Here is a 26,961-nt window from a genome sequence, read left to right as displayed (position 1 = left end):
AGGTTGAGCTTGAGCTGGTTTGAGAGACAGGCGAGCGAGCGAGCGAGCGGGTGACAGGTCACTCCTGCTTGGGAAGGTTGCTGGGTGAGTCAGGATTGGGTACACGGAGGAAGCACAGTGCTCCAGGACCTGCGCTGGGACCCAGGGTTTCAAGGTGAGGGGCTCCCCTGTGAACAGAGGACCTGCCTTGCTCCCAGCTTAATGCAGCATCTTCTGTATTCCAGCTGACTGCCTAGGCTAGAGGGCCTCCTAACTATCTGTCCATTTTCTATATTTTTCATGTCCTTCTCCCCCCTCCAACTTTATCCCCCTTCCTCCCTTTCCTCTACCAACTTTTCTTACTCCCTAACTCCCTTCCCCTTTCCCTACCTTCCCATCCACCTGACTCCTTCATTTCTTCTTCTCTGCCTAATTTCTTCTTTCTTCAATAACCAGCTAATATATTCACTTCGTCCCCAGTTTCATTCTTTCCATTTCTAGCTGTCTAATCTCTTCTGGAGATTCTAGGCTGTGGGTTTGGGGGTCAACTTGCCTGGGTTCAAATCCTATTTATATCATTTGCTGACATGGTATCTCACCCAAGTTATTTCTCTTCACCATGCCTCAGTTTCCTCCTCATTTAAACAGGAATAATAGGGCTGGGGGGTTAGCTTAGAGGTGGAGCACTTGGTTGGCAGTGCTGGATCCAATCTTCATCAACACACACATTCTCTCTCTCTCTCTCTCTCTCTCTCTCTCTCTCTCTCTCTCTCTCTCTCTCTCTCCCTCCCTCCCTCTCCCTCTCTCCCTCTCTCTCTCTCTCTCTCTCTCTCTCTCTCTCTCTCTCTCTCTCTCTCTCTCTCTCCCTCCCTCCCTCTCCCTCTCTCCCTCCCTCCCTCTCTCTCTCTCTCTCTCTCTCTCTCTCTCTCTCTCCTTCTCTCCCTCTTCCCCCCTCTCTACACACACACACACACACACACACACACACGAATGATGACAATTCCTATCCTATGGGGTTTATAGGAACAAAATAAGACCAAGCTGGCCCTTGAGCTGAGAAGGCAGGTAAATGGCACAGTCCAGTGGAGTGAAGCCAGGAACAATGACAGAAGCAGATACAAGGAGAGGACACTGGGCAAAGTTTTTAGGGGAGGCAAATGATGACCCATGAAAGGGTTGAGCATGCAGGCCATGTTGGTGGAAGGATGTTCTCAAGAGAGAGATCTGTGTATTACTCCTTTCCTAGCCCACCATGCCAGTCTAGGGAGATGGAAGCAGGCACACCAAAGATGCGCCAGAGGAAGGCAAGTCTAGGCAGCAGCAAGTGATGGGGGGATGGAATTAATGGCTCGGGGGTGAAGGAAGGGCTGGTGAGGTTGACCACTGGATAATGGCACTTGTCATCAAGGCTGATGACCTGAGTTCAATCTTGGACCCTCATGGTGGGAGAAGAGAACTGACTCCTTCAAGTTTTATACACACACACACACACAGAGAGAGAGAGAGAGAGAGAGAGAGAGAGAGAGAGAGAGAGAGAGAGAGAGAGAGAGAGAGTCAATAAATGTAACAATAAAAATTAAATTAAATAATCAGGAGAAGACACTGATGTCAAGTTGGGCCAGGTTGTATCTGTCACAAGACAGTAACACAAGAGACAAGGAACCCTTAGGAACTGCAGGAGTGGGATGGGGTCTTAGGCAAGGTGACGGGAGACTGGGCAGTGAACATGATGAAGCTTGGTACTTTGCAATTAAACAGTCACACTGTAAGAAATTTTATACAATAGTTCAAAAAGAAAAACAAATGCCCTGACCTAACAGCTAGTGGTCATGGCCTCCTGCATTTTGTTGTAGCTATTCATGCAAATGTCCATTGTCTTTTTTTCCCACTTTAATAAAAATTAGTACCCCAGTGCACCCACCATTCTGAAACTTGCTTTCTCCTTGATAATTGCATCAGATGTGTGCCCCCCATTTTGATCTATGTAGGCTTATACAGACAGAGGTTTGGGTTATATAACTCTTCATTTCGTATGTATACTATACTTGAGCATTCCACTCCTTGACTTCACTAGTCAAATGTGTCATGAACACCACCACTATTTCATGCTGGTCCTAGATGGAAAGGATTCAGTAGTGAGCAAGCAAAGTCTGCCTTCATGAACTGATGTTCTACTTTGAGAAAATGAGAGCACTCAACTAGTGACATGATAAGAGGGCATGAGTATAAGTGCACAGTCAGATACACAGCCTCCAGAGGAGAGGCCAGCTACTGTGGAGGGTGGACCAGTCATCATGATTTGCTCAGGACTGCACAGGCTCGGCACTGGATACCCTAAGCCCCAGATAGACCAAGACAATCGGTCACCTGCTCTCAGTCAGCACAGGCCTCTCCTGGAGGTGTCAATGAAGCAGGATCCTCTGCCATGTTATTGGAAGTCAGCCATGTATCATTTGGGGCAAGAGCTTTCTAAACAGAGGAAGTAAACACAAGGAGCTGAGCCACTGAACTGCTTTATGGACATGGGAAATATGTGGAAATGGAGACCCAAGGACTGAGCCAGGGTTGAAAGGGGAAGGGGAAGAGATTCTAGTAAGGAACCCCAGGGCCTCTCAGAGCCAAGTAGGCAAAGGAAGGGTGCCAGAGAAGATGCCAGAGCCTCATCTGAGCAAGATGAGGACACAGGAGTCATCACTGGCCCTGACATACGAGTCCACTGTCCACTGATTCCTCAGGATGCTGGGACGAAATCTGCGATGAGTTCAGAAAAGGAGTGTGGATGAGGGGTGCAGACAGCTCCTCAGAGAAGTTCAGTGAAAAAAGAGGGAGAGAGAAATGGGCTGTTTAGCCAGGGTGCAAGGTGAGGAGCTGAGCCAGTGTGGCTGAGTGGTCCTAAGTGCCAGGCAGGGGCACTTAGCCTGCTGTTAGCTCCTTATCTTGTTCTTCTAAAGTCTTGCCACCCAGCAAAGACCCCATGGGGTGTTTGCTATTGAAAAGAAATGTCCTTGGTAAGGATGTGTGTTTTGTCAACATGTCACTGGCAGACTTGTGTATTGGTTCAACATTTCTGTTTTGTGGGAAAATGAAGCTTTGATCCTGTTTCCTGAAGTGTTCTTGAGCCAACACCTCCAGGTTCCTTGAATTTTAGAGTCTCTAAGAATACCTGGCCCACCCTCTCTGTGCCTACAGTGATTGTACAGCCACACAGAAAGCTCCAGGAAGACGGGGGCTGTAATGGCTCCCAAGACTTCCTTCCTTCCTCAGAACACCTGCCTGTGCCTCCTGATCCCCTGATAGAGGAAGGGACCCCTGAGAACCTAACAGTCACACCTAACAGTAAGGCGTTCCTGGGCCAGGAGCCCCTGAGATGTGAGTTCTCACACAGCAGAGGAGCTGTGAACTAGCCAGGCCTGCTTCAGGGACAGTGAGCCAGAGCTCTTGAAGAGCCCATAGGGAAAACCTAGGTAGCCAAGTGCTCAGTAGTCCAAGACCAAGGCCAGTTGGACAGAGAGCCAGCTCCACCTTCCCCAGAGCATCTACAGGGTTTTGGCACGTGGATTGTTCTCTGTGGCCATAGCTCAGGTCCCAGGAACCTCTCCTCTAGACCAGGCGGTCTATATAGTGCCTGGTTAGAACCCTGGGTCCTAATAGATGGGCCCTTTATGTATGTATGCACTTGTTCACACACACACACACACACACACACACAGAGAGAGAGAGAGAGAGAGAGAGAGAGAGAGAGAGAGAGAGAGAGAGATTATCCAACACATACCAATATGGACACAGACACACAGTGATGGACCTATACATACACACACACACACACACACACACACACACACACACACACATACATATATATTTATATATATATATATATATATATACATAATACACGCTGATATATACTATACAGTGACACACTGAATGTCTGGGGATATTCCATCAACTACACACACAGCAAAACAATGATGAACTCAACACAAATGCACACTCACATGTACATAATGCTGTCACACCAATACATGTATACTTTCTTTTTCTTTTTTTTGTTTTCTCAAGGCAGGGTTTCTATGTGTAGGCTTGGCTGTCCTGGAACTCGCTCTGTAGACCAGGCTGGCCTTAAACTCACAGAGATCTGCCTGCCTCTGACTCCCAAGTGCTGGGATTAAAGGTGTGCACCACCACTGCCCAGCCCATGTACACATTCTTACACATACACATACACACACACACACACACACACACACACACACACACACACACACAACACACACAACACACACACACACAAATATCTGAAACCTACAGCCACACTGGCACACTAGAGACAAAGCACATCTCTGCACAAAATACTTGCAGAGAGCACACTCCCTGACCCACATGGTCACACACATTCTTACAGTCCCCAGTGGTTCCCAGGTTCTCTTGGGACTGGTGCATCATCCTTCATCTCCTAGGGAGAAATGGTATCCCAGAGAGAACAGAGGTCTCCCGTCCTATCCTAAGCACTGCTGGATCCTGTGTGACATCACCAGCCCCCTCACTGCTGCCACTGCTGGAAGTCCTGAGCTCTGTGCTGGGGGCACCAGGCACTGACACTTGGCTCTTGTTGGGAGAACAGAGAGAGTCTCTCTTGTCCACGGCCTGTGCTCGGCTCCAACTGCTGCATCTCTTGGAGACCTCTGCCCAGGCTGGAAAGGTATGTGGGACCCGGGCAGCCAGGGCCAGGCACAGGACCCATGGGGGACAACCTCGGGAGGGATGGTAGTGTCTCAGGCTGGCTGTGGGAGCACAGCCTGGTGTGCATCGGAGAGGCCAGGATGCACCTCCCTCGGCTAGAAATTCTATAGCCTGCTGTGCAGGAGTCTGGCAGGGGAAGGCCTCTAGATCAGCCTAGCATGGAACTCCCCTTGTGTTGCAGCTATTTTCTGGGCTGAGTGGCCTCCGATCTGGTAGATGTTCCTGGCCACAGGTGAATAGGTTTCAGTGTCCCACCTAGCCACAGAGCAGTGCCTCTAAGACCTTTCCTGAAGAGAGGGTGATCTAAGAGAGGTCAAGCTATATAGCCCAGGCCCCACAGCAACCCCAAGTGGGGTCTTTGAATGAATAACTTGCACCAAGCCCTGTGGGAAGTACAGAGCCTATGAGGTTCCAAGGCCCTGAACCAAACCTTGAACAGTAGGCTTCTCCCACTGTGCTGCTGGCTGCATGGACCAGCCATCCAGTCCTTCTACCACTTGAACTCACACAGACACCGGCTGCTTAGGGGATTTCATGGTTCTGGCCCAAAGTTCCCAGTGTGGTTGCTGTAACTGGACCCTGGGGAAAGTACCCAGGCAAGACTGTATTCAACACAGAGCTTATCCTGGGACTGTCCACAAGAATTCAGGGTTGCCAACATGCCTATGTGTGAGTCTGGAGAGCCCAGGCTACCCCAAAACAGCAACAGCCAAGAAAGTCCTGTTCTAAATCATGTGTGGTAGCACATGTCAATGTTCTTACCATTTGGGAGGCTAAAGCAGTTCAAGGCCAACCTGAGGTATACAACAAGCTCAAGGCCAGCATGGGCTACAGAGCAAGGCCCTGATTAGAGAGAGAGAGAGAGAGAGAGAGAGAGAGAGAGAGAGAGAGAGAGAGAGAGAGAGAGAGAGAAACAAAAATGCACAAAGCTTCTTTCAAGGTCTCAGTGCCTCACTGAGAAGAGGAAATATTCAGCTTTAGGCCTGCAAGGGTCCTTCCTGCTCTGGCGGCCATCTTGGAGTTCTGGAGCTTCTGTCAATCACAAGAGTCTTCCTGTCCTGGGTGTTCCCAACCTTTGCAGAGACACTGCCAGGCAGGGGCCCCCTAGCTGTCCCTCTCCATCCCTTCTGAACTGTTTGGTAAGAAAGGCTGGGTCTGAAGTCCTGTGCTCATTGCATGAGTTGGCTGTTTGAAACCTGGAGCTTATGCAGGGACACTTGGCTCAGTCTGGGAGGAAGGGACTGGACCTGCCTGGACTGAGTCTACCAGGTTGATCGCAGTCCTCGGGGGAGGACTTGTCTTGGAGGAGGTGGGAATGGGGGGTAGGCTAGGGGTAAGGAGAGGGGATGGGAGGGGGAGAATAGGGGAACCCATGGCTGATATGTAGAATATATATATATATATATATATATATATATATATATATATATATATATATATATATTAAAAAAAAAAAAGAAAGGCTGGGTCTGGCAAGTGTCATTTGTCTCATTCACACATGGACATCTGGCCTTTAGGGTGAGAGTTGCTGAGGCCGTATCTGAAGTAGAAGGTGGACCAGAGGGCAGCCCTGCCTGGAGCCCAAGCTCCTTTGTGCTTGGTCTTCCCTGTACCCCCAGAGCCTACCTCATCACAGCTACAGAATGGCCTCCAGCCCAGCTGGAGTTTCTAGCACACAGGTAAGTGGTTCTAATTCTTCCCCATAACACCCAGCACCCTGCACCAGGGACTCACTTTTTCCCAAGGCTGAGGAAATCTGTAGAGATATCAGCCAGCCCTGTGGGCTTTTAACCAGAACTTGTATCTGCCAGCTTACTGTAAACTCACAGAGATGGCCATTTGCAAGGATAATTGAAAAGAGATTTGCCTGGGGGCTATAAGAAGTAGATTTGGTTAGAAAAAAAAATATGACATTGGTTGTGAAAATACATAGGTTCAAATCCCACCTTGGCCACATGTAAGGCCTTGGACAACTCCTCTCTGGCTTCGGTTTTCTTTCCTTATTATTGCTGTGATGGCCAGCAGCCTCTCAAAGTCATTCATTAGGGGAAGCAAGTGTGATATGAATGATTAGATGGAGGAGTGGGTGGATACCAGGGAGGAGAACCAATAAAGGAAGGGAAGGAAAGAGGTAGGTAAGCTGATTAGTAGTGATGTTGGCAGAACCAGGGCCTAGGCCAGAGGAAGAGGAGGGAGCTTGCTGATCTTCATCGCCTCTCTCTTTTCATGTCTTCAGCCCTCTAGGGCCAATGGGAGCATCAACCTGGGGCCATCAGCGAACCCAAAGTGAGTTCTGCTTCCCAAGACAAAATTCCTACCTGGCTGTCCCGTGGCTGGCTCTCTTTGCTTTTGAAATAACATCCAAGGTCCCTGGTGTACTCAGAACCTTTCCCAGCTGGACCAGAATCCCTCTCGCCCTGTGCCTGCTCAGCTTCATCTCTCATTAACTTCCCAGCTTTGGCTCAGGCTGAGCTCTCTACCTGGAATGACCCCAAACATCTTCATGGTCAGCAACTCTTCACCCTCAGGCCCTTCTCCTGGCCAGAGGCGGGGGTGGGGGTGGGTGGAGGAGACTGCCTTCTGCACCGTGTACCTGATTGTCTCTTTAGTATTAACTAGTCTGTGAGCTGGGCTGGGTGTAGGGAAAGGTGTGTGAGGCTCTGTCTTCTGAGCTTCTTTGGGCTGTTAGACATGATGTTCTTCAGAGGCGAGGCCATGAGACTCCTGAAAGGCCACCTGCATTTTTCAGCTCTGAAATTAACCAGAGATCCAGCTTCCTGGGATTCCAAACACTGATCTTTATTCTTCTCCTGTCCACAGTGCCCGACCCACAGACTTCGACTTCCTCAAAGTCATTGGCAAAGGGAACTATGGAAAGGTAAGGAGAGGAGATGGGGGCGGGGTCTCTCCCTTCTGTTGTCTTCCACCTGCTCTCTTCCGTTAGCCTATGCAAAAAGAAGGCTCACATACCACAGACCTGCAGACTGAGTGTGGGGCTGCCAGGGGAACCTGTCATCCCTGATATCTTGGGTCTGTACTTTTCTTCAGGTCCTACTGGCCAAGCGCAAGTCCGATGGAGCCTTCTATGCAGTGAAGGTGCTGCAGAAGAAGTCCATCTTAAAGAGCAAAGAGGTACCAGAACTCAGGAATGGTCACTTCTCCCCTGCTACTTGATCCCCAGCCTAGGGTGGCTTCCCAAGATGGTTCCATCTCCAAGAGGTCCAGTGGGGACAGCTCAGAAAGTCCAGCTGGCACACAGGACCCTAACCTTTTTAAAGGAAGACAGGCCAAGCCATCTCCCTAGGAGCCTTCTGGAGGATGAGAAGGTCTTTACCTTCCAGTCGTTAACAGGATCCACTGACGGACCAGCTCTCTGCCCTCTCTAGGTGTCAGGCTCTCACTGTGGCCTTACACTGCACTCTCTTCAAAGGTCCCTCAGCCTGGCCAGCTTGTGTAGGCATGGAGTTTTACTGTCCCAACTGCCTGCTCTCAAATAACCAGGAGCTGTTTCCCAAATAACTGACTCAGAGACTTAATATAAATTATAAATGCTTGGCCAATAGCTCAGGCTTGTTACTAACTAGCTCTTACAACTTAACCCATTTCTATTAATCTATGTGCTGCCCTAAGGCTCATGGCTTTTACCTTTATCCCATTTTGTGTGTCGAACTTAATTTCCATCTGGCTGGCGACTCTTCTGACTCTGCCCTTCCTCATCCCATCATTCTCAGTTTGGCTTTCCTAACTAAGTTTATCTTGTTCAGCTATTGGCCAGTCAGCTTCTTTATTAAACCAATCATAATGACATATTCACACAGTGTACAGAAGGATTATTCCACAGCAAGCTTAGCTCTCTAGATGCCTCAGTGACTTGAATCCCTTCAACACAGTTAGAATAGAGAGAGGATAGAATGCCAAGTCAAACTATTCAGGAGACAGAATGATTCATGCCAACAAGGAGGGGAGGTCTTCCTGCATAGGTGGTCTTGAACTGACCCTGACTGTAAACAGCATTCTGATAGTTTGAAAAGAAGGTGGCATGCCCAGGGGGTAGGGAGATGGCTAAAATGACATAGTGCCCTCTGTGCAAGCATGAGGACCTAAGTTTGATCCCACAAAACCCACATAAAAAAGCTAAGCATGGCATCATGTATCTCTAATCTCAGTGCTGTGGAGATGGAGAGAAAGGACCCCTTTGTCTTGCTAACTGGTTAGACTAACCCAATCAGTAGGCTACATGTTCAGGGAGAGACCCTGTCTCAAAGAATAAGGTACAGAGTGCTGGAGGGAGACATCCATCATCTACTTCTTGTATATACACACACACACACACACACACACACACACACACACACACACACACACACGGGGGGGGGCAGTCCAGGTGTATAAAATAGCAGGATCAAATGTTGTAGAATATTATTTTTTTAAGATTTTATTATTATTATTATTATTATTATTATTATTATTATGTATATAGTATTCTGCCTACATGTGTCCATGCAGACCAGAAGAGGGCACCAGATCTCATTACAAGTGGTCATGGGCCACAATGTGGTTGCTGGGAATTGAACTCAGGACCTCTGGAAGAGGAGTCAGTGTTTTTAACCCCTGAGCCATCTCTCCAGCCCCGCAGAATACTATTTTAAGATGTGTTATATTTGTTTATGCTGTGGAATATTTGTTTAATGATGCAAAGATGTGTTACATTTTTTAATGTTGCTTTTGTTTAACTCTGTGAAGCTGTGTTACTTTGTCTGTCTAAAACACCTGATGGGTCTAATAAAGAGCTGAATGGCCAATAGTGAGGCAGGAGAAAGGATAGGTGGGGCTGGCAGGCAGAGAGAATAAATAGGAGAAAAAAAGAAAAAAGATCAAGGAATGAGAGAAGGAGGAGGACTTTGGGAGCCATCCACCCATCCATCCAGCTACACAGTCAGACACAGAGTAAGAAGGAAAGAAAAGGTATATAGAAACAGTAAAAAAGCCCAGAGGCAAAAGACAGACGGGGTTAATTTAAGTTAAGAAAAGCTGGCTGGAAACCACCCAAGCTAAGGCTGAGCATTCATAAGAAATAATAAACCTCTGTGTGTTTTATTTAGGAGCTGGGTGGTGGGCCCCCCACAAACACAGAAAGAGTAAAACAACCAACTATGATCAAAGGCATGAGTATAGATAGGCACTCATGGCACTTTTTTTTTCCTAGAGAGCTTCCCTGGGACCCAATCATCTTGTCGTAGCATATGCTTTGCTTGTTACCCAGGGGCAGGGGTTTCTGAAGTTACACTAGTATGAAGTGGCTGGGATGAGACTCAGGACACTGACTTTTCAGTATTAACAAGGAAGCTAGGCCTGGCTTGGGGACAAAAGAGAGCCAATGTGGGTATTTGAACTGGGGCAGGAAAAAGCCTTGGGCAGGACACCTCCATAAACCAGGCCACTGGACTGTGCTGGAATGAAAGGAGCCGAACTGGACTGTGACATGGACCCTGTCTGTGTGACTCCACAGCAGAACCACATCATGGCAGAGCGCAATGTACTGCTAAAGAACGTGAGGCACCCCTTCCTTGTGGGCCTGCGCTACTCCTTCCAGACCCCAGAGAAGCTCTACTTCGTGCTTGACTATGTCAACGGAGGAGAGGTGAGTGGACCTCAGGAAGGGAGCTGTCCTCCCATGTGCCCACTGTGTACCCACTCCAGAGTGGTCTCCCTGAATCCCTACAACAGACCCACTTGGTAGTCTAAAGAAACTGAGAGGCTCAGTGCAGCAAGTCACGTCTCAAGACAACCAGTCTATGCCAAGTCCTTTTCACCTCTGCAGCAGCAGGGACGTTTCCCACACAAGGTCAGGGCTCTGTCAGGAGAAGTGTGTGGTCACTATTTCCAATACTTCCATTTCCCACACCCAAGCCACAGGCCCACACCCATCACTATCATTTTTTTTAATTTATTTATTTCTATGTATATGTATCATACATGCCTATTTTTATGTGTGGGGTAAACATGTAGGTACACATGTGTTTGTACATGGAGGCCAGAGGTTGATGTCAAGAGTCATCTTCAATTTCCCTTCCATCTTTTTCAACAAATCAAGGTCTCTCAACCAAACCCCGAGCTTGACAGTGTAGCTAGTCTTGCTAGCCAGCTTGCACTGATGATCCCATCCCATCCCCATCTTGTGAGGCTGGAATTACAGGCAGGCAGCCATGCCCCCCTGGTATTTATATTGATCTCTGGGGACCCAGACTTGGGTCCTTATACTTACACAGCAAGTACTTTAACCACCAAGCTATCTCTCTAGCCTGATGTCACTATCCTCAGTAGAGACCCGAGCCACCTGCAAACCCCAAAGCAGGGCAGAGACAAGCTGGGTACCATCTTGGACTTTGCTTTGTCTCACCGAACAAGGGGGCAAAATTTAGTAGGGGCTTTCCTCAACTGCACCAGGTATGGCCTATCACCAAATGTTTTCCAGCCTGAGTCCAACAGGGGAGGTTTCATCCTGCACATCCCCAAGTGATGGCTTGGCAACCAACAAAGCAGACCAAACAGGAAGATCTAAGATGAGCTCAATGTGACAGCCTAATGCTTGGGTTGGAGAAAAAGCACGTTTTTGTTGGGCATGGTGCCTCACACCTATAATCCCAACACGTGGGACACAGAGGTGGGAGGACTGAGTTCAAGGCCAATCTGGGTTGCATAGATTCTACCCCTCCCACCCTACCCCAACCCCACACACAAAGTATGTTGTAGCAGGACTCTTAGAAGGTCTTATTAATAAAATCAAACCTGAGCCCAGTCATTGGGGTGAATGCTGGAAGATCAGAGAAGCAGAACAAGCCACAGCCACCTCACCTTGCCAGTTCCTCAGCTGATCCTGTTTCCTCAGACTGGAAGCCTCTGAGTCCTCATCCAGAATGTGTCTCAGCTGAACTGTAGCCCAAAAGCCTAAAAGCTTAACCAGCCAAATGCTGCTAGTTTCTGGTCTTCATGCCTTATATACCTTTCTGCTTTCTGCCACCATTCCCTGGGATTAAAGGCGTGTGTCACCATGCCTGGCTGTTTCCAATGTGGCCTTGAACTCACAGAGATTCCAGAGGGATTTCTGCCTCTGGAATGCTAGGATTAAAGGCGTTGAGTGCTACCATTTTCTAGCCTCTGTATCTAGTGGCTGTCCTGTTCTGTGACCCCAGATAAGTTTATTAGGGTGCACAATATTTTGGGGAACACAATACCACCACAGTATGTCTTGAACTACCTGGTTTCAAATTCCAGCTCTGTCAACTGGGAGAGGTGGGGCCTTAGACAATCCATGTAACTCCTCCCCCTCTGACATGAAACTGGCGTCACGGCTGAAGATGGTCATGAGGTTTAAACAAGCGCTGTGAGGGAGGCTGGCTTGCAGTCTGGAACACAGTAGCTGCTTGATTATGGTGACCGAAGGCCTGGAGAGCACACATGCCCTGAGGGGTGGGGTCAACATGCAGTCTTTTGGTTCAAGGACGCCGAAGTGTAGGTTAGGGTAACTGGCCTGCATGGAATAGCGGGTCTTGAAGGCTCATGTCTGGGGATCTAGGAGCTGGAATCCAGCCGCCATCTCACTGTCCCTCTCCTAGCTCTTCTTCCACCTGCAGCGGGAGCGCAGGTTCCTGGAGCCCCGGGCCCGGTTCTACACTGCCGAGGTGGCCAGCGCCATTGGCTACCTACACTCTCTCAACATCATTTACAGGTGAGGCCCGCTCTTGGCTCACGGTCAGTCCCGGGACCTTTTTGCTCCACCAGGCAGGGATTGTGTGGGCCATGAAGTCTCACTGAACTTGGTCCTTTGACTGAGGTAGTCTCTTATTTAGGGTTGGGGTGTCCTCCTTTCTAGAGTCAAGTACCCAGCCTCCCTGGGTTTTCTTTTTCGCCTGTGGGGTTGTCCATGAGTAGTTCTCCTGCTAGGACCCCAGTCCCCAATTCACTGAGTAAACGGCTGTTTTCTCTTTTCTTCTACAGAGACTTGAAGCCAGAAAACATTCTCTTGGACTGCCAGGTGGTGTGTGTGTGTGTGTGTGTGTGTGTGTGTGTGTGTGTGTGTGTGTGTACATGCAGCACAAATCTGTGCTCTCCAGCCATGGTCTGTGTACATTGGTATTTATGCATTATACATATACGCATATAATAACATACCTTCTTGTGTGTATTGTGTACATATGTGCTCATGCACATATTTGTGTATATAAGTATGTGCACAGGAGACTATGTGCATGTATGTCAGTATATATATATATATAAAGACCTGGGGGGGGGGAGGTGCCACATGTGGCCAGATAGAAGCTAGGGATCTGTAGACCTTCCATGTTTCCTGATTCCCTGGAGATAGACCCTGAGATGGAGAATGGAATATAGGTTTCTTGGGGAACACTTTCCAAAAGATACAGCTTTAAGGGGGATGAAGAAAACAGGGTGGGGCAGAGGGAGAGGGGCAGCTGCAGTGTGTTTGCAAGAGAGACCTCAGTACCTCTCACAGAATGGGAGCCCTAAGCAGAGATGGCTCTTCTGCATGGTGATTAATTGATGCAAGGGGATTTGGACCTTCATGGCCCCCACTGTTCAGTTGCTGGATGTGGACTGCCCGCTAGGGAGCAGCATAGTTTTGGACAGGAGTACAGTCCCAGCAGTGAGGATTAGGCATGGCATCTCCTAAAGTCTGATAGCCCTCGGTATCTGTCTGCGTTCTCCATCCTCATGCCCAGCTAGCATTGGTGGACTTGATTTCTCAGTCTTCGGCCCTCCATCAAGGGGATTGCTACCCAGCAAAGAACATCCTGGAGCTGCTACTGTTGTAGGCGTGGACCTTAGTCATGATGAGCTAGGGAAGGCTGCAAAGTGTCATGTCCCCAGTCTGTGCCCTCAGATTTCCTGGCATCCAGGCCAGGAACCCTGAGTCTGCATGAAGCATTCAGCGTGTGTCTCCTCGCCATACGGTACAGCAGTTGCTCTAGGGTGTGGCATTTGAGCTTTGACCACCAACCCCCTTCCTGTTGTCTCTTACCCACAGGGACATGTGGTACTGACGGATTTTGGCCTTTGCAAGGAATGTGTGGAGCCTGAGGAGACCACATCCACCTTCTGCGGCACCCCCGAGGTATGTGAAAGATCTGTGGAGAAGGCTGGCCATAAGTGGCTGAGGCCACAGCCCCTAAATAAAACCACCAGGCTACAGCATCGAGGCCTCACTCCATCCTCGAAAGCTCTTCCCTGAGTCAGCTTATAAGGAGCCTTCATCTCCTCATGAGTGTTAAGGAACCAGCTTTTGGAATGGTGGGCTCCCAGCTACCTCTAGTGAGTTCTACTACTGCTCAGTGGGAATAGACAAGCTACAGCTGGATGTGGGGTTGCGTGCCTGTAATCCCAGCGCTTGAGGGGTGGGGACAGGAAGATCAGGAGTTTGAAGCCAGCCTCAAGTATATAGTAGGTCCCAGGTCAGCTGGACTTCATGAGACCAAAAACAAATAGATGCAAACCTTATGTATTTATTGTGATGTTGAGGGTTGAGCTCAGAGCCTCAGGCATGCTAGGCAACTACATTTAAAACGTAAAAAGATGTGCTGGAGAGGTGGCTCAGTGCTTAAGAGCACTGGTTACTCTCCCAGAGAACCTGGGTTTGGTTCACAACTTACCCGGCAGCTCACAAGTGTCTATAGCTTCAGTTCCACGGGATGCAATGCCCTCTTCTGGCCTCCATGGATACTGCATGCAAGTGGTACAAGCAAAACACCCATGCACACAAAAATGAAATAAATCGTGTGTGTGTGTGTGTGTGTGTGTGTGTGTGTGTGTGTGTGTGTGTGTGTGTGTGTGTGTGTGAAGACAGGGGTAGAGAGATGTTTTAGCAGTTAAGAGCATTTGTTGCCCTTGCAGAAGAAGATCGGGAATCAGGTCTTGGCACCCACATGGCAGCTCACAGCCAATCCTCCACAGTAACTCCAGTTCTAGGGGATCTGGCACCCTCTTCTGGTCACTGTGAGAACTGCCACATGTGGCATACATGACATATGTGTAGGCAAAACACCCATACACATAAAATAAAATAAATCTTTAAGAAAAGTACAAAAGACAGGACTGGGGGTGTAGCTCGATGGCAGAGAACTCACCAAGACCCTGGGTTTGAATCCCACTAACACACTAAGTAAAAAGAAACAGGTGATGCTAGGCATGGTGACACATCCCTTAATCCCAGCATTTGGAAGGCAGAGGCAGGCAGATCTCTGTGAGTTTGAGACTAGCCTGGCATAGATAACAAGTTCCAGACCAGCCAAGGCTACATAGTTAGATCCTGTCTTGGGGTGCGTGTGTGTGTGGAGGGAAAAATGGGTGAAAGTAACTTAACAAGGTATTTTATTTAGCTCAATATATCCCAAATCTTCTCGTTTAAATATATAATCAGTGTAAATTCATGAAATAGGGATGTCAAGCCTGCTCAGTTGGTAAGGGCACTTGCTGCCAAGCCTAAGGGCCTGAGTGCAATGCCTGGAGCCCATATGGTAGGGGGATAGAACTGATTTTTCCAAATTGGTCCTCTGATCTCTATATGTCTGTGCATGCACACACCCATAAAAATAAAATAAATGTACAATTGTTGAAATAATGAATTATTTCTTAGTCTTACAATCTAGCATGTGAATATAGTTTACATTTATAGTCTGCTTCAGCTGTGATTGGCCATATTTCAATAGACCCAAATCTTTTCTTCTTTTGTCTTCTTTCTTTCTTTCTTTCTTTCTTTCTTTCTTTCTTTCTTTCCTTCTTTCTTTCTTCCTCTCTCTCTCTCTTTCTTTCTTTTTTTTTTTTTGAGATAGGGTTTCATTGTGTAACAGCCCTAGCTGTTCTGGAACTCACTTTGTAGACCAAACTGGCCTTGAACTCATAGATCCACCTGCCCCTGCCTCCCCAGTGATGGGATTAAAAGCATGCACCAACATGCCCAGCTAGACCCAAATCTCGATTCTCTGCAAAAGCAATTGTTCAATATCCACATGTGGCTAGTGGCTGCTGTGTGGGATGGTACTGCTCCATAGGGCCACATCCCTGACCAGGAGAGAGTAGCCTGAGAGTTAAGGTCAGGGCTCGCAATTGTTAAACATAAATATGCCTCCCTCTTTCAGACAGAGAGTCTAGAAGGCTACAATTTGTAGATTTCTGTAATCCCCGTACTTACCTTCATTGAGAAGATGAGGCATAAGGGTTTAAAAAAATGCCTCAAAATAACAATAATTAGGACAGGTAATATAGCTCAGTGGTAGAGTGATTGCCTGACATGCATGAAGCCATGAGTTCAACCCCAGCACCACAACAAACAAACAAATAAATAAACAAGCATTGCATGTCTGAACCTGTCTATCTGGCCTGCCTTGGGTTTAAAACCTTTCCTTGAACTCCCACTGGTCTTGAACATTGGACCTTGAACCTGAAGGGTCCCTGCAGGTTGGACAGGCACCAGAAAGGGGCAGAGGGCTGAGGCTGCAAAGTGGAGCAGCGCCTCTCTGTTTAGTCTGGAACAAGACGTAAGAGCCACCCTATGTGTCTCCATCAGCCTGCAGAGCTGTGTCTGGACCTTCAGGTGGGTTCCGCCAGTTGATAGGGAATTGACGGTCAGGTAACCTCTCCCAGAAGGGACCATTGTGTATGTTTGTGCGTGGGGTGTCCACTGGAGAAAGCTGACCCCAAAGCCTGACAGCAGCCAGTCCTTCAATGGGTGTAACTAGCGTTAGGGAGCAGGGGATATGGAATTGTGACTCATGTAGGAGATATCCCTTCTTCCATGACTACCCCTGCTGAGTGCCAGGCACACAGACCTACATTTGTTCCCATGTTCCCAGTAGGGACTCCATGTCCCTATTTTTTTTTTTTTTTTTTTTTTTGGAGCTGAGGATCGAACCCAGGGCCTTGTGCTTGCTAGGCAAGCGCTCTACCACTGAGATAAATCCCCAACCCAGTCCCTACTTTTATTTAGTAATTAATTGTGTGTGTGTGTGTGTGTGTGTGTGTGTGTGTGTGTGTGTATGTGTGTGTGTGTGTGTTGTATATGCACATGTTCATGTGGACAGGTTCATATGCACATGCATGCATATGGAGGCTAGAGGTTGATGTCATGTGTCTTCCATGAGCACTTTCCACATGATATTTTCGACACAGTGTCTCAAACTGCACCTGCAGTTCATTGATTTGCTGGTTGGCCATTGATCCAAGGATCTGCTTATCTCCCCCCCCCCCACACACACTACCCCGTATCACGAGGGCTACATATGTGAGCCGTCTCACCTAGCTCTTATGTGACTGCTGGGGATCTGGATATAGGTCCTCATGGTTACACAGCAAGCATTAACCAACCGAGCCAGCTCTCCAGCCTCCACTCCAACTATGTTTCCATTTTAAGGATAAGGAAGCCAAAGTTCTGCCAGGTCCAGTGCTCTGCCTGGACCCGGACACGGAAGAGGACTCAGGGCTGTCTGATTCTCGTCCCTTCCAGACCCATACATCCCTCAGGGTAGCTGTGTCTGTTGCTGGGACTCTGTTCCTTAGCAGCAGAGAACCCCACGCCAGGAGGTCACTAAACCCTTGCGACTAGCAGAAGCAGACCTGCCTGTGGGTTTCCCCTTGTACCAGGCACAGATCTTGGCATGTTCCCATCCATCAATGTGACCTGGAATACCACCCTTTCCTGACCATCTCCCGTGCATTAAGGATTCCAGAACAAGTGCGTGCCACGTTCCTTTAGCTTTGCCCCCGTTGTTGCCCTGCTATACTGTGAGGTGCTGCCAGGGCTTTCCCAGTGCTAGGACACAGATAGGTGACCACAGGTGACCGTGTGCAAATGAGAAGGCACTCCCTGCTTCTGAATTACCATTCTAGCTTAGCCAGTGGATCACAGACTGGTCGTCGCTCCCTTTACCCCTCTGGCTGGTACTCCTGTGCAATGTACAGTGAGCACAACTACACAGGACAGTCTTGCCTGATCTCCTGTATGTCCCCAGTGCACTGCAAAGAGTCTGTCTGTCGCCAACCAGGCCTCTGGTGAATGGACGCTAATGAACACAGGAGAAGCCATGAAACTATGACAGCAGGAGCAACCCCCTTCAAGTGCCTTCTTTACAGATATAGACGCAGAGGCTAGGCATCCTCAAATAACTGTACTTCCGCCAACAGTACCTGGCCCCTGAAGTGCTTCGTAAAGAGCCTTACGATCGAGCGGTGGACTGGTGGTGCTTGGGGGCAGTCCTCTACGAGATGCTGCATGGCCTGGTGAGTGGACAGAGATGTCTACAGGGCACAGGTGGCCTGGGAAAGCTGAGGCTGGTCCCCATTTTATGCAGCTTACTCTAGCTTTGCATAGGAAATTAAACAAGCTGTCCATCTACCCTGGGAATGAAAGATGAGGCCGAAGTGAATATGAGGAATGTGTATCTCTTGTAAACAGTGTTATTTTCAGTTACCATTTATAACACACCCTCTTGGCAGAGCATAGAGTTACTTTTATTGTACTAAGAGAGAAACTGAGACTGAAAGGTCACGGTGCTGGTAGATTGGGCGCCATCCTGGGCTGTGTGCTTAGGTGGAAGCCTGTGTGGACCTGCCTGAGGCTGGCTTTACTCTGGGCTGGATTCTCCAGCATGGCATGCTGTAGAAGGACTAAGCTCTGTGGGTTCAGAAGGACCAGTGGGTAGAGGAGCTGGAGGAAGAGCAAGGAGGGATAGACCGTAGGTATAACTTAGAGTTCCGCTCTTTTCTTAGCTGTGTGGTTTAGTGGTCCCCAGCCTTGTTTTCTCTCATCTTGGCTATGAAGCCATGAAGAAATGATGAGGGTGAGGGGTCCCAGGACCTCCGGGAGCCTCCTGTGCATGTGCAAAGTCTGTGGCTTTCTCAGCAGTACTCCCCTGTGCTGGAGGCCTGGAGGTCCTTTCTCTCCCCATCTGCCCCCGAGCTGTGGTACTAGATGCAGGCCTTGCTACACACTCCTGCCTATCCAGTGCTCTAACACTCCCTGATAAGATCCCTTTCTATGGTTTCATGGCTGAACCCCAGCTTCTCTCCCTGTCTCCCCAGCCCCCCTTTTTCAACAGTGACGTGGCCCAGATGTATGAGAACATTTTACATCAACCACTACAGATCCCCGGAGGCCGGACAGTGGCCGCCTGTGACCTCCTGCAAGGCCTTCTCCACAAGGACCAGAGGCAGCGGCTGGGCTCCAAGGCAGACTTTGTAGGTGACCAAGCAGAAGAGCACAGGTCCCTTCCTGCAGGGACAGCTCGGAAGCACCTGTGGGGGAGACTGCTTTCTGTTGCCCTGTAAAGTCGGGAGCTGCTGGTTCATTTCCCTAGAAATGACCTTTTCTGCCAGTTGAACTCTCTCTGTATGTCTGTGTCTGTCTATCTCTGTCTCAGTCTCAGTCTCAGTCTCAGTCTCAGTCTCTCTCTCTCTCTCTCTCTCTCTCTCTCTCTCTCTCTCTCTCTCTCTCTGTGTGTGTGTGTGTGTGTGTGTTCTCTTTGTGTGTGATGTATATGTATATGTGTGTGTGGAGGTCAGAGGTTGATGTCAAGTGTCTTCTCTAATTGTCCACTTTATTTCTTGGGACAGGGTCTCTTACGGAACCTGGAGCTAACTGATTGGCTAGACTGTCTTTTCTCCTCAGCTCTGAGATTATAGAACATGCCATCATTCTCAGTTTTTACATCCTGCTAGCCATCCGGACTCAGGTCCCCACGCTTGTCCACCAAGCGCTTTACCAACTGAGATACCCCTCCAGCCCCTGACTACTCTTTTAGAAATACAGTCTTTTAGCCAACTAATATTTGCTGAAGCCTTATTCGGGACCAACACTGAGCTAGGGGTTTAATAGCCTGGGTCCCTGATGTGATGAAGTTTGAAGGAAGGAAACTAACAAAACCCAAAGATTCTGTATGATTGTCACCAAGTGTGACATGTTTCGGGAAGGAAATGAACAACAAGCAGAGATAGATGATAAGGGTGTATAGGGGTGGTGCCGTTTCACACTGGCATGGCCAGGAAGGTCCCCTCTAGGGAGGTGACAAGCTGAACTTGGAATGTGAGGAACCATGCAAGGAACTGGATGAACACTCCCCAGCTGCAGGCACAGCATGTGTCAAAGTCCTGTGGTCTGTACAAGGAGGAGAACAGCAAGAAGAGGGTGTGATTGCTGAGCAGAGGAATAGAGCGATCTACAGTTTTAGAAGCTTCCTCCTGCTTCTGCATGGAGAAACTGCATGAATACCTTGCTTTTCACAGATGTCTGAGCAATTCACTTTGCCAGACATCTGGCTGGACATATAAGATATGGGGATAAATAATTCATAGAATTCATTGCCTGTTTCTTTCATTCCTGTTCTGACACATACATGTTTTTTTTTTTAAAAAAAAAGATTAAAGCATCACTTTATAAATAATCTTAAACTAGGCATGCTGGCTCATGCCTTTTAATCCCAGCACTCAGGAGGCAGAGGTAGGTGGATCTCTGTGAGTTCAAGACCAGCCTGGTCTACAAAGCCAGTTCCAAGACAGCTAAGGCTATTATTACACAGAGAAACCTTGTCTTGAAAAACAAACAAACAAAAATTTCTTATTCATTGCTCAATGTAAGATTATTTCGGGGTCAGCAAGCTAGTTTGGGTGTAAGGTGCCTGCTACCAAGCCTGACAACCTGAGTTCGATCCCCAGGACCCATGTGGTGGAAGATGAGAACTGACTCCCAAAAGTTGTTCTCTGACCTCCACCCATGGCAGAGGCAGGCAGATCTCTGTGAGTTTTGGAACAGCCTGGTGTAAAAAGTGAGTTCCAGGCCAGCCAGGGCTACAAAGTAAGAGCCTGTCTCAGATGAGGAGGAGACGACTGCAATCCTGATGGCCGAAGCGTCTGAAGGATAGGGTCCAGGACTGCTCACCCCCACTCTGTGGACAGCACAGCTTTTTGACCCGTGTCTGGTATATTACAAGAGTTTGTAAGCATTCTATACACCAAAAGCTCTCCGTGCCAGGTACTGTGATGTGTGACAGCACTGTGGCTATTTACCTATCCGTTCCCCCAGTCAGCTTAAAGATTTGGGCTTCTGTGAAGACAGATCCCTTCCTTCTAAAGAGGAGTTTGTATCTTAGAACATGCCCGTGACTCTTGAAATAAGTTATGCATTCACAGAAATCAAACCTCTAAGAGGCAGTTCTGACGTGAGGTGTAGGAGGATTGTTCAACGTGAAACAGAGGGAAGACCTTCAGGGAGGGAAGGCGCTTTAGGAACAGAGTGAGAAACCATGCCCAGGACTCACTCCTCACTTTTGAGTCCCTGGAAGTCTGCAGTTGTTCCTAGGGCTTTATTTCACGTGTCTCCTTTGGTGAGCAGGTTTGTTCGGTTTCCCTGGATTGCATTCTGGAAGAATCAAGACGCATCAACGTGTGTGGCGGTGGGAGGCTGTCTTCAAGCTCCCCCTGCACACCCTGTGCCCCTATCACCAGTTCTGCAGCCTTGCTCACAGACACGCGGCCAGAGCCTGATATTCTGTGGGTGCTGAAACCTAGCCATGAAAGGCACCTGCAGCTGTAGGGGGAAATTTGGGTTCAGATGATTCGGGAGATAAGATGTCTGTCAACAGAATGCTCCCTGGGCTGAGCAAACCAGCCAGAGCTGCGAAGTTCTGTCTAGTTGGTGGCCAGTTGGGGGCACCAGTTGGGGAGCAGCTGCGGTAAGGACTGCTGACCAGTGTCTTCTCCCTGCAGCTCGACATAAAGGACCATGTGTTCTTCAGTTCCATAAACTGGGATGACCTGTACCACAAGAGGCTAACTCCACCCTTCAACCCAAATGTGGTAAGTGAGCCCAGGGGTCTCTCTAGATTTGGGCTTCTGGCTTCCCAGGGCTGTAGGCCAACTCCCTTTATACAGCTGGGGAAGCTGAGGGGCCAAGAGTCTCAGAGATTCATCCAAAGCATCAAGAATGAGAGCCGGCTCTAGCTGCCCTGGCCCCTGATGGCTAGCCCAGACTTAGAAGGATGAGCCTTGGGCTGCTCCTTCATCTCCAGCACTGTAACCCCACCACAGAGCTGATTCAGGGTTTGTTTTTGAGATGTAGTAGCTCAGGCTAGCCTTCAGCTTAAGATCCTCCTACACAGCCTTTTCCTGATGATAAAAACGACGTGTATACAAAGTGTGCAAAATGAATTTGGAAGCAGCAATAGGGAAATGGCAGGGTGTCTCACCAGGCAAGGAGAACCACTGTTGGTAGACTTCCTTCCATTCCTCAATACTGCCAGGATTCATCATTCTCTGTTTACATTTTTCGTTTGGGGGTTCCTGCCCGTGAAAGTAACACTAGATTTGTTTTTCCTTTTCTTTCTTTCTTTTTCCTCTCTCTCTCTCTCTCTCTCTCTCTCTCTCTCTCTCTCTCTCTCTCTCTCTCTCTCTCTCTCTCTCTCTCTGACTCTGTAGTCTATGCTATCCTAGTTACTATCTCACTATCCCTGGCTGACCTCAAGCCATAGTGATCCACCTGCCTTCTGAGTACTGGGTTCACAAGAGTGAGCTACCATGGCCAGCTAACACCAGTCTCAGTCTCTCTCTCTCTCTCTCTCTCTCTCTCTCTCTCTCTCTCTCTCTCTCTCTCTCTCTCTCTCTCTGTGTGTGTGTGTGTGTGAAGACTCTAGCCTGTCTGAGCATGGCAAACGTGGCTCTGACAGGCCCTGCTCTTCTCCCCCATCCCCTCTGCTTTGCTAAAAACCATTAGATTACATTCCTAAAGCTAGCCACCAAGGTCTAGTCCCTTATTTGGCCACTTCCTCCTCCTGAGGCTGACTACCAAGGTCCAGCTATCCAAGTACTGAAGCCCAGCAATCAAAAGCCAACTTTGGCTCACCTAATTAACATGCCCAATTCAAATGAAACACCTCATCCTAACACAGGGTTCCCCATTGTGCCTTTATAAACCGCCATTTGCCTATGGGCCATGTCTATCTTCTCTCTATCCAGAGACAGTCCTTTGTCCCCCTTGGGACAAGTACCCCTTACCCCTCTCCCATGTGCCCTTCCCCTTCTCCTCATCCTCTACCTCCTGTCTTTGTCTCTTATTTTCTGCCCTTTGTCTCTCTGAGGCAAATACATCTTCTTTGTGCTGAGAACTTGGTCTTGGGAAATCCTGAGCTAATACCAGTCCCTACACCATAAACACACACACACACACACACACACACACACACACACACACACACACACACTGGGTTTTGTTTGGTTTTGTTTTTTTTAGACAATTTTCTATGCAGCCCTGGCTATCCTGGAACTCACTATGCACACCAGGCTAGCATCAAACTCAGAGATCCACCTGCCTCTGTCTCCTAAATGCTGGGATTAAAGGCATGCATCACCACCCCTAGCACATGACTATATTTACTGTAATGCTATGTTAGAAATGAAAATGAATTTGAGGAGCTGCAAAAGCAGGCAACTTCATGAAAATGATGAAGCAGTTGAGGGTGCCTCTATAGGTTAAAGTTGGCTTGCCCTGCAGAGGCGAAGGACTTCATACACCATGACCGACAATGGTGAGATTATTGGCAGTGGGATTTACATACCAGTGGGAAGTTTGGAAACAGATATAAGGAACACTGGCTACTGCTGCCTCTTAGCCTGTCTGTATAGGTGTGAAGCTATCACCAAGTGCCTAAAATCTCTACAAATACGCAGTTTCCACAGACATGCCTAGAACTAAGAACCTAGGGCAGTGCTGGTACTCGCTCTTGGGACAAGATCACCTTATGATGTTTGGACGCTTTCTCCCGAGGGAGAGTTTCCTTTAGTGGAGTGTCTCCTTTTCTTTGATATTTAGTTTTGATGTGTCAGCCTTGTCTACTTCTGACAAATCTGGCTCATCACGCATGCTGATTAACAGAAAGATTGCAGACTCCAGGGCTCACACGAGGTCACCAGTCTGAGACACTGCTTGCTGGGGACCAGGGTCCAGCACCAGGTTCTTGATAAAAATCAGACAGGATCGGGCGGTGGTGGCGCACGCCTTTAATCCCAGCACTCGGGAGGCAGAGGCAGGCGGATCTTTGTGAGTTGGAGGCCAGCCCGGTCTCCAAAGCGAGTTCCAGGAAAGGTGCAAAGCTGCACAGAGAAACCCTGTCTCGGGGGGGAAAAAAACAACAACAACAACAACAAAAATCAGACAGGATACATTTAGTCTAGGGTCCTGAGATGTCTCTTCCATTTTGGATTTTATTTTTGTCTTGTTGGATTTTATTTTGTCTTTTGTCAGGAATGGAACCTGCACCTCACACATGCTAGACAAAAGTACTCTGCCACTGAGCTACACTGCAGTTCTATTTCTTGGGACTTAAAATGACAACAAGGAGAGTGTTGAACATGTACCTGTTCGTGTACACAACTCTCAATTAAAGGGTAATAAGAGATAGTATATCCTGGATCCAAATATGAGTGACACATATTAAAAACACGGATTTAGGTTACCTGGAATTCCATGTTCCAACAGGACAGGTTTACGAGCATTTTATAATAAATGTCATAAGTCAAGGCCCTTTTCAAATATAGTGGTGGAAACATTAGGTAGGTGTGTTACAGCAAAATAGGGAAATCTCTGCTTTAGGCCTTAGATGCTACCTAAAGACATTCTTATGATCTCTTATACATTCCAGAGGTTTTTATCTGTTAGCCACGGGATGCTAGATCAGATGCTAGATCAGAGGTGGGCAAGGAATGGCTGTTAAGGGGGTGGGGAATGGCTAAAGACAGCCCAAGGTGAATGGTAATGAGGCCCTAGACCAGCAACATTCCAACCTCTCCACAATTACCGATGCCTTAATCAGTTAATCAGACCTTTTCAGGAACTTTGGTTCACAAGAGAGAGTGTTCATAGAGTCCCAGGAGAGGACACAGGAAAATATAGTAATGCATGGGCATTAGAGTGGCGCATACTGGAGGCTTCCTGCTTCTGCTATTACTTATGAGACCTCATATACATTTCTCTAGTACCACATTCTTTATTTGTAAAAAAAAAAAAAAAAAAAAAAAAAAAAAAAAAAAAAGAAAGAAAGAAACCATCTGGTCATCAAGAGCTACACAGCTTAACAAGGTTAGGCAAGAAATATGGGTGAGATTCACATTCTGGTCCAGGAGCTGAGCCCTGGGCTGGACCACTGAACCCTATGGCCCTTCTGAGAAGCTGAAAGTCCAAGACCTGCATGCCAAAGCAGATCTGCAAACCCTTCCACCACCTGCTCACCCACTTCTATTGTGAACCCCAGGGGCAGTGTTTTTTCCTCTGCAAAAACACCAGGACTGGTTTACTCATGACCTCTAAAGTAGGAGCTTCAGATAACAATCTTTTCCAAGATCTGATTGATTTATTTTTAACTATGTGTATGTATGGAGGTGAGTATGTGCAGGTGGGTATGGTGTAGGTGCAGGCTGAGCTCAGAAGAGGGTATCAGATCCCCTGGAGTTGTGTAGCTTCCCAAGCGGTGCTGGGAACCACACTTGGGTCCTCTGCAAAGGCAGCAAGCACTCTTAACTACTGAGCCATCTCTTCAGCTGCTGAACAACAATCTTCCATTTGGATTCTATGGGGTTTTTGGAGTAGACCAGACCAACTTGTCTCTGTGGAGCCTCAGGTCTGTCGTTATCAATGAAAGAGCTGATGTTGATGGTCTGGAATTACCTCACTTGGGTTTGTTTCCTGAGTTCTCTTTACCCGAATCAAGCCAGTCTGAGTTTGTGTACATGGTGGCCTCAGAGTACAAGACAGACAACTGCCAAGGTACCCTTTCTAAGCCTTTGCTTAGTTATTTGGCAGTGTGTGATTGGCCAGTTACATGACTGGCCCATCTTAAAAAGATGGGTATATACATTCTCTCTCTGGAGTGGAAGTGGAGAATCTACTATCATTTCTTTTCTTTTTCTTTTTGTTTGTTTGAGACAGGGTTTGTCTATGTATCCCTGGCTGTCCTGGAACTCTTTATGTAGGTAGACCAGGCTGGCCTTGAACTCAGAGGAAACGACCTGTCTCTCCTCCCAAGTGCTGGGATTAAAGGTTTTCAACACTATGCCCAGCATCACATCTTTTTAAAAACAGGATCTTGGGGCTGGAGAGATGGCTCATAGGTTAAGAACACTGGCTGTTCTTCCAGAGGTCCTGAGTTCAATTCCCAGCACCCATATGGTGGCTCACAGCCATCTGTAATGAGATCTGGCGCCCTCTTCTGGCCTGCAAGGACACATGCAGGCAGTACACTGTATACATAATAAATAAATGTTTAAAAAAAAAAAAAACAGGATCTTATGCATCCCTGGCTAAACTCGAACTTACTATGTAGCTGAAGATGATCTTGAAGCCTCCACCTCCCAAGAGTTGGGATTTCAGGTGTGCACAACTCTGCTGTTTGTCTATGACCATTTTTTTTTTTTTGCCATTTCCCATACAGATCTCTCTCCAATATAGCTGAACAGTCCCTGTGTCTCTACTATATTACCCTATTTTGCCTCTCTTATCTAGGACTTAGCAGACCCCTAGATGATCCTCCTGCTGCCTCCTCTATCATATAAGGTCCTTGAAAGTAGAGGCTTTCTGCTTTGTCCTCCCGTATTCCCAGTGTCATGAACTGGGAATGTGGTAAGCACTTAGGAAGTAGACATTGACTAATGGCTTGTCTGAGGATTGGTATGGAGCATGACAGTCACTACTAAACATGAAGGGCCAGGAGGTGCTTAGAGAGGAAGGCCTGACATCCTTCTCCCAGGCTCTGGAGTCCTTAGTTAACTCATATCCTGGTACTTCCTTCTCATTCTTGGCTTCTACCGACAGGAAGGCCCTGCTGACTTGAAACACTTTGACCCAGAGTTCACCCAGGAAGCTGTGTCCAAGTCCATTGGCTGCACCCCTGACACCATGGCCAGCAGCTCTGGGGCCTCGAGCGCATTCCTCGGATTTTCCTATGCACAGGATGATGATGACATCCTGGACTCATAAGAGACAAGCACTCGCAAAGCCACCAGCAGGCAACTCAGGGACTACCTTCTGCTGCCAGCAAGACACATGAGATTGGTGACTCAAAGAAGAGGGAGGTGCTTTCCCTCATATAAAAAAACCAGTGCTGGGCTCAGGCTTGCAGGTATGGGTCACTGGGTACCCAAGTGTCTGTAGTTCTGATTTGCCCATCTTGAGAAATGACTTCTGGCTTTGGT

General features: G+C 48.1%; 1 protein-coding gene across 3 annotated transcripts; it reads left to right on the top strand.

The window, feature by feature from the left end:
* Sgk2 (serum/glucocorticoid regulated kinase 2) lies at nucleotides 1-26,961 on the top strand. Of its 3 annotated transcripts, XM_015999359.3 has the most exons (15): nucleotides 27-154; nucleotides 1,003-1,044; nucleotides 4,440-4,681; nucleotides 6,240-6,401; nucleotides 6,959-7,008; nucleotides 7,543-7,600; nucleotides 7,771-7,854; nucleotides 10,232-10,363; nucleotides 12,339-12,451; nucleotides 12,721-12,757; nucleotides 13,766-13,852; nucleotides 17,914-18,009; nucleotides 18,811-18,966; nucleotides 21,490-21,579; nucleotides 26,582-26,961. In XM_015999359.3, exons 4-15 carry the CDS (start codon nucleotides 6,366-6,368, stop codon nucleotides 26,744-26,746), a joined length of 1,104 nt encoding a protein of 367 aa, XP_015854845.2. In that variant the 5' UTR covers nucleotides 27-154; nucleotides 1,003-1,044; nucleotides 4,440-4,681; nucleotides 6,240-6,365; the 3' UTR covers nucleotides 26,747-26,961. The 3 variants fall into 3 exon arrangements, with proteins under 3 accessions (XP_006971104.2, XP_076427327.1, XP_015854845.2); XM_006971042.4 differs by lacking the exon at nucleotides 1,003-1,044 and having other exon boundaries at nucleotides 1-154; XM_076571212.1 differs by lacking the exon at nucleotides 1,003-1,044 and having other exon boundaries at nucleotides 15-154; nucleotides 10,235-10,363.

This window comes from Peromyscus maniculatus, chromosome 4 (assembly GCF_049852395.1).
Source record: "Peromyscus maniculatus bairdii isolate BWxNUB_F1_BW_parent chromosome 4, HU_Pman_BW_mat_3.1, whole genome shotgun sequence".
Taxonomy (NCBI): Eukaryota; Metazoa; Chordata; class Mammalia; order Rodentia; family Cricetidae; genus Peromyscus; species Peromyscus maniculatus.
Note: the sequence above shows the minus strand (reverse complement) of the source record. Positions and strands in the feature narration are given on the sequence as shown.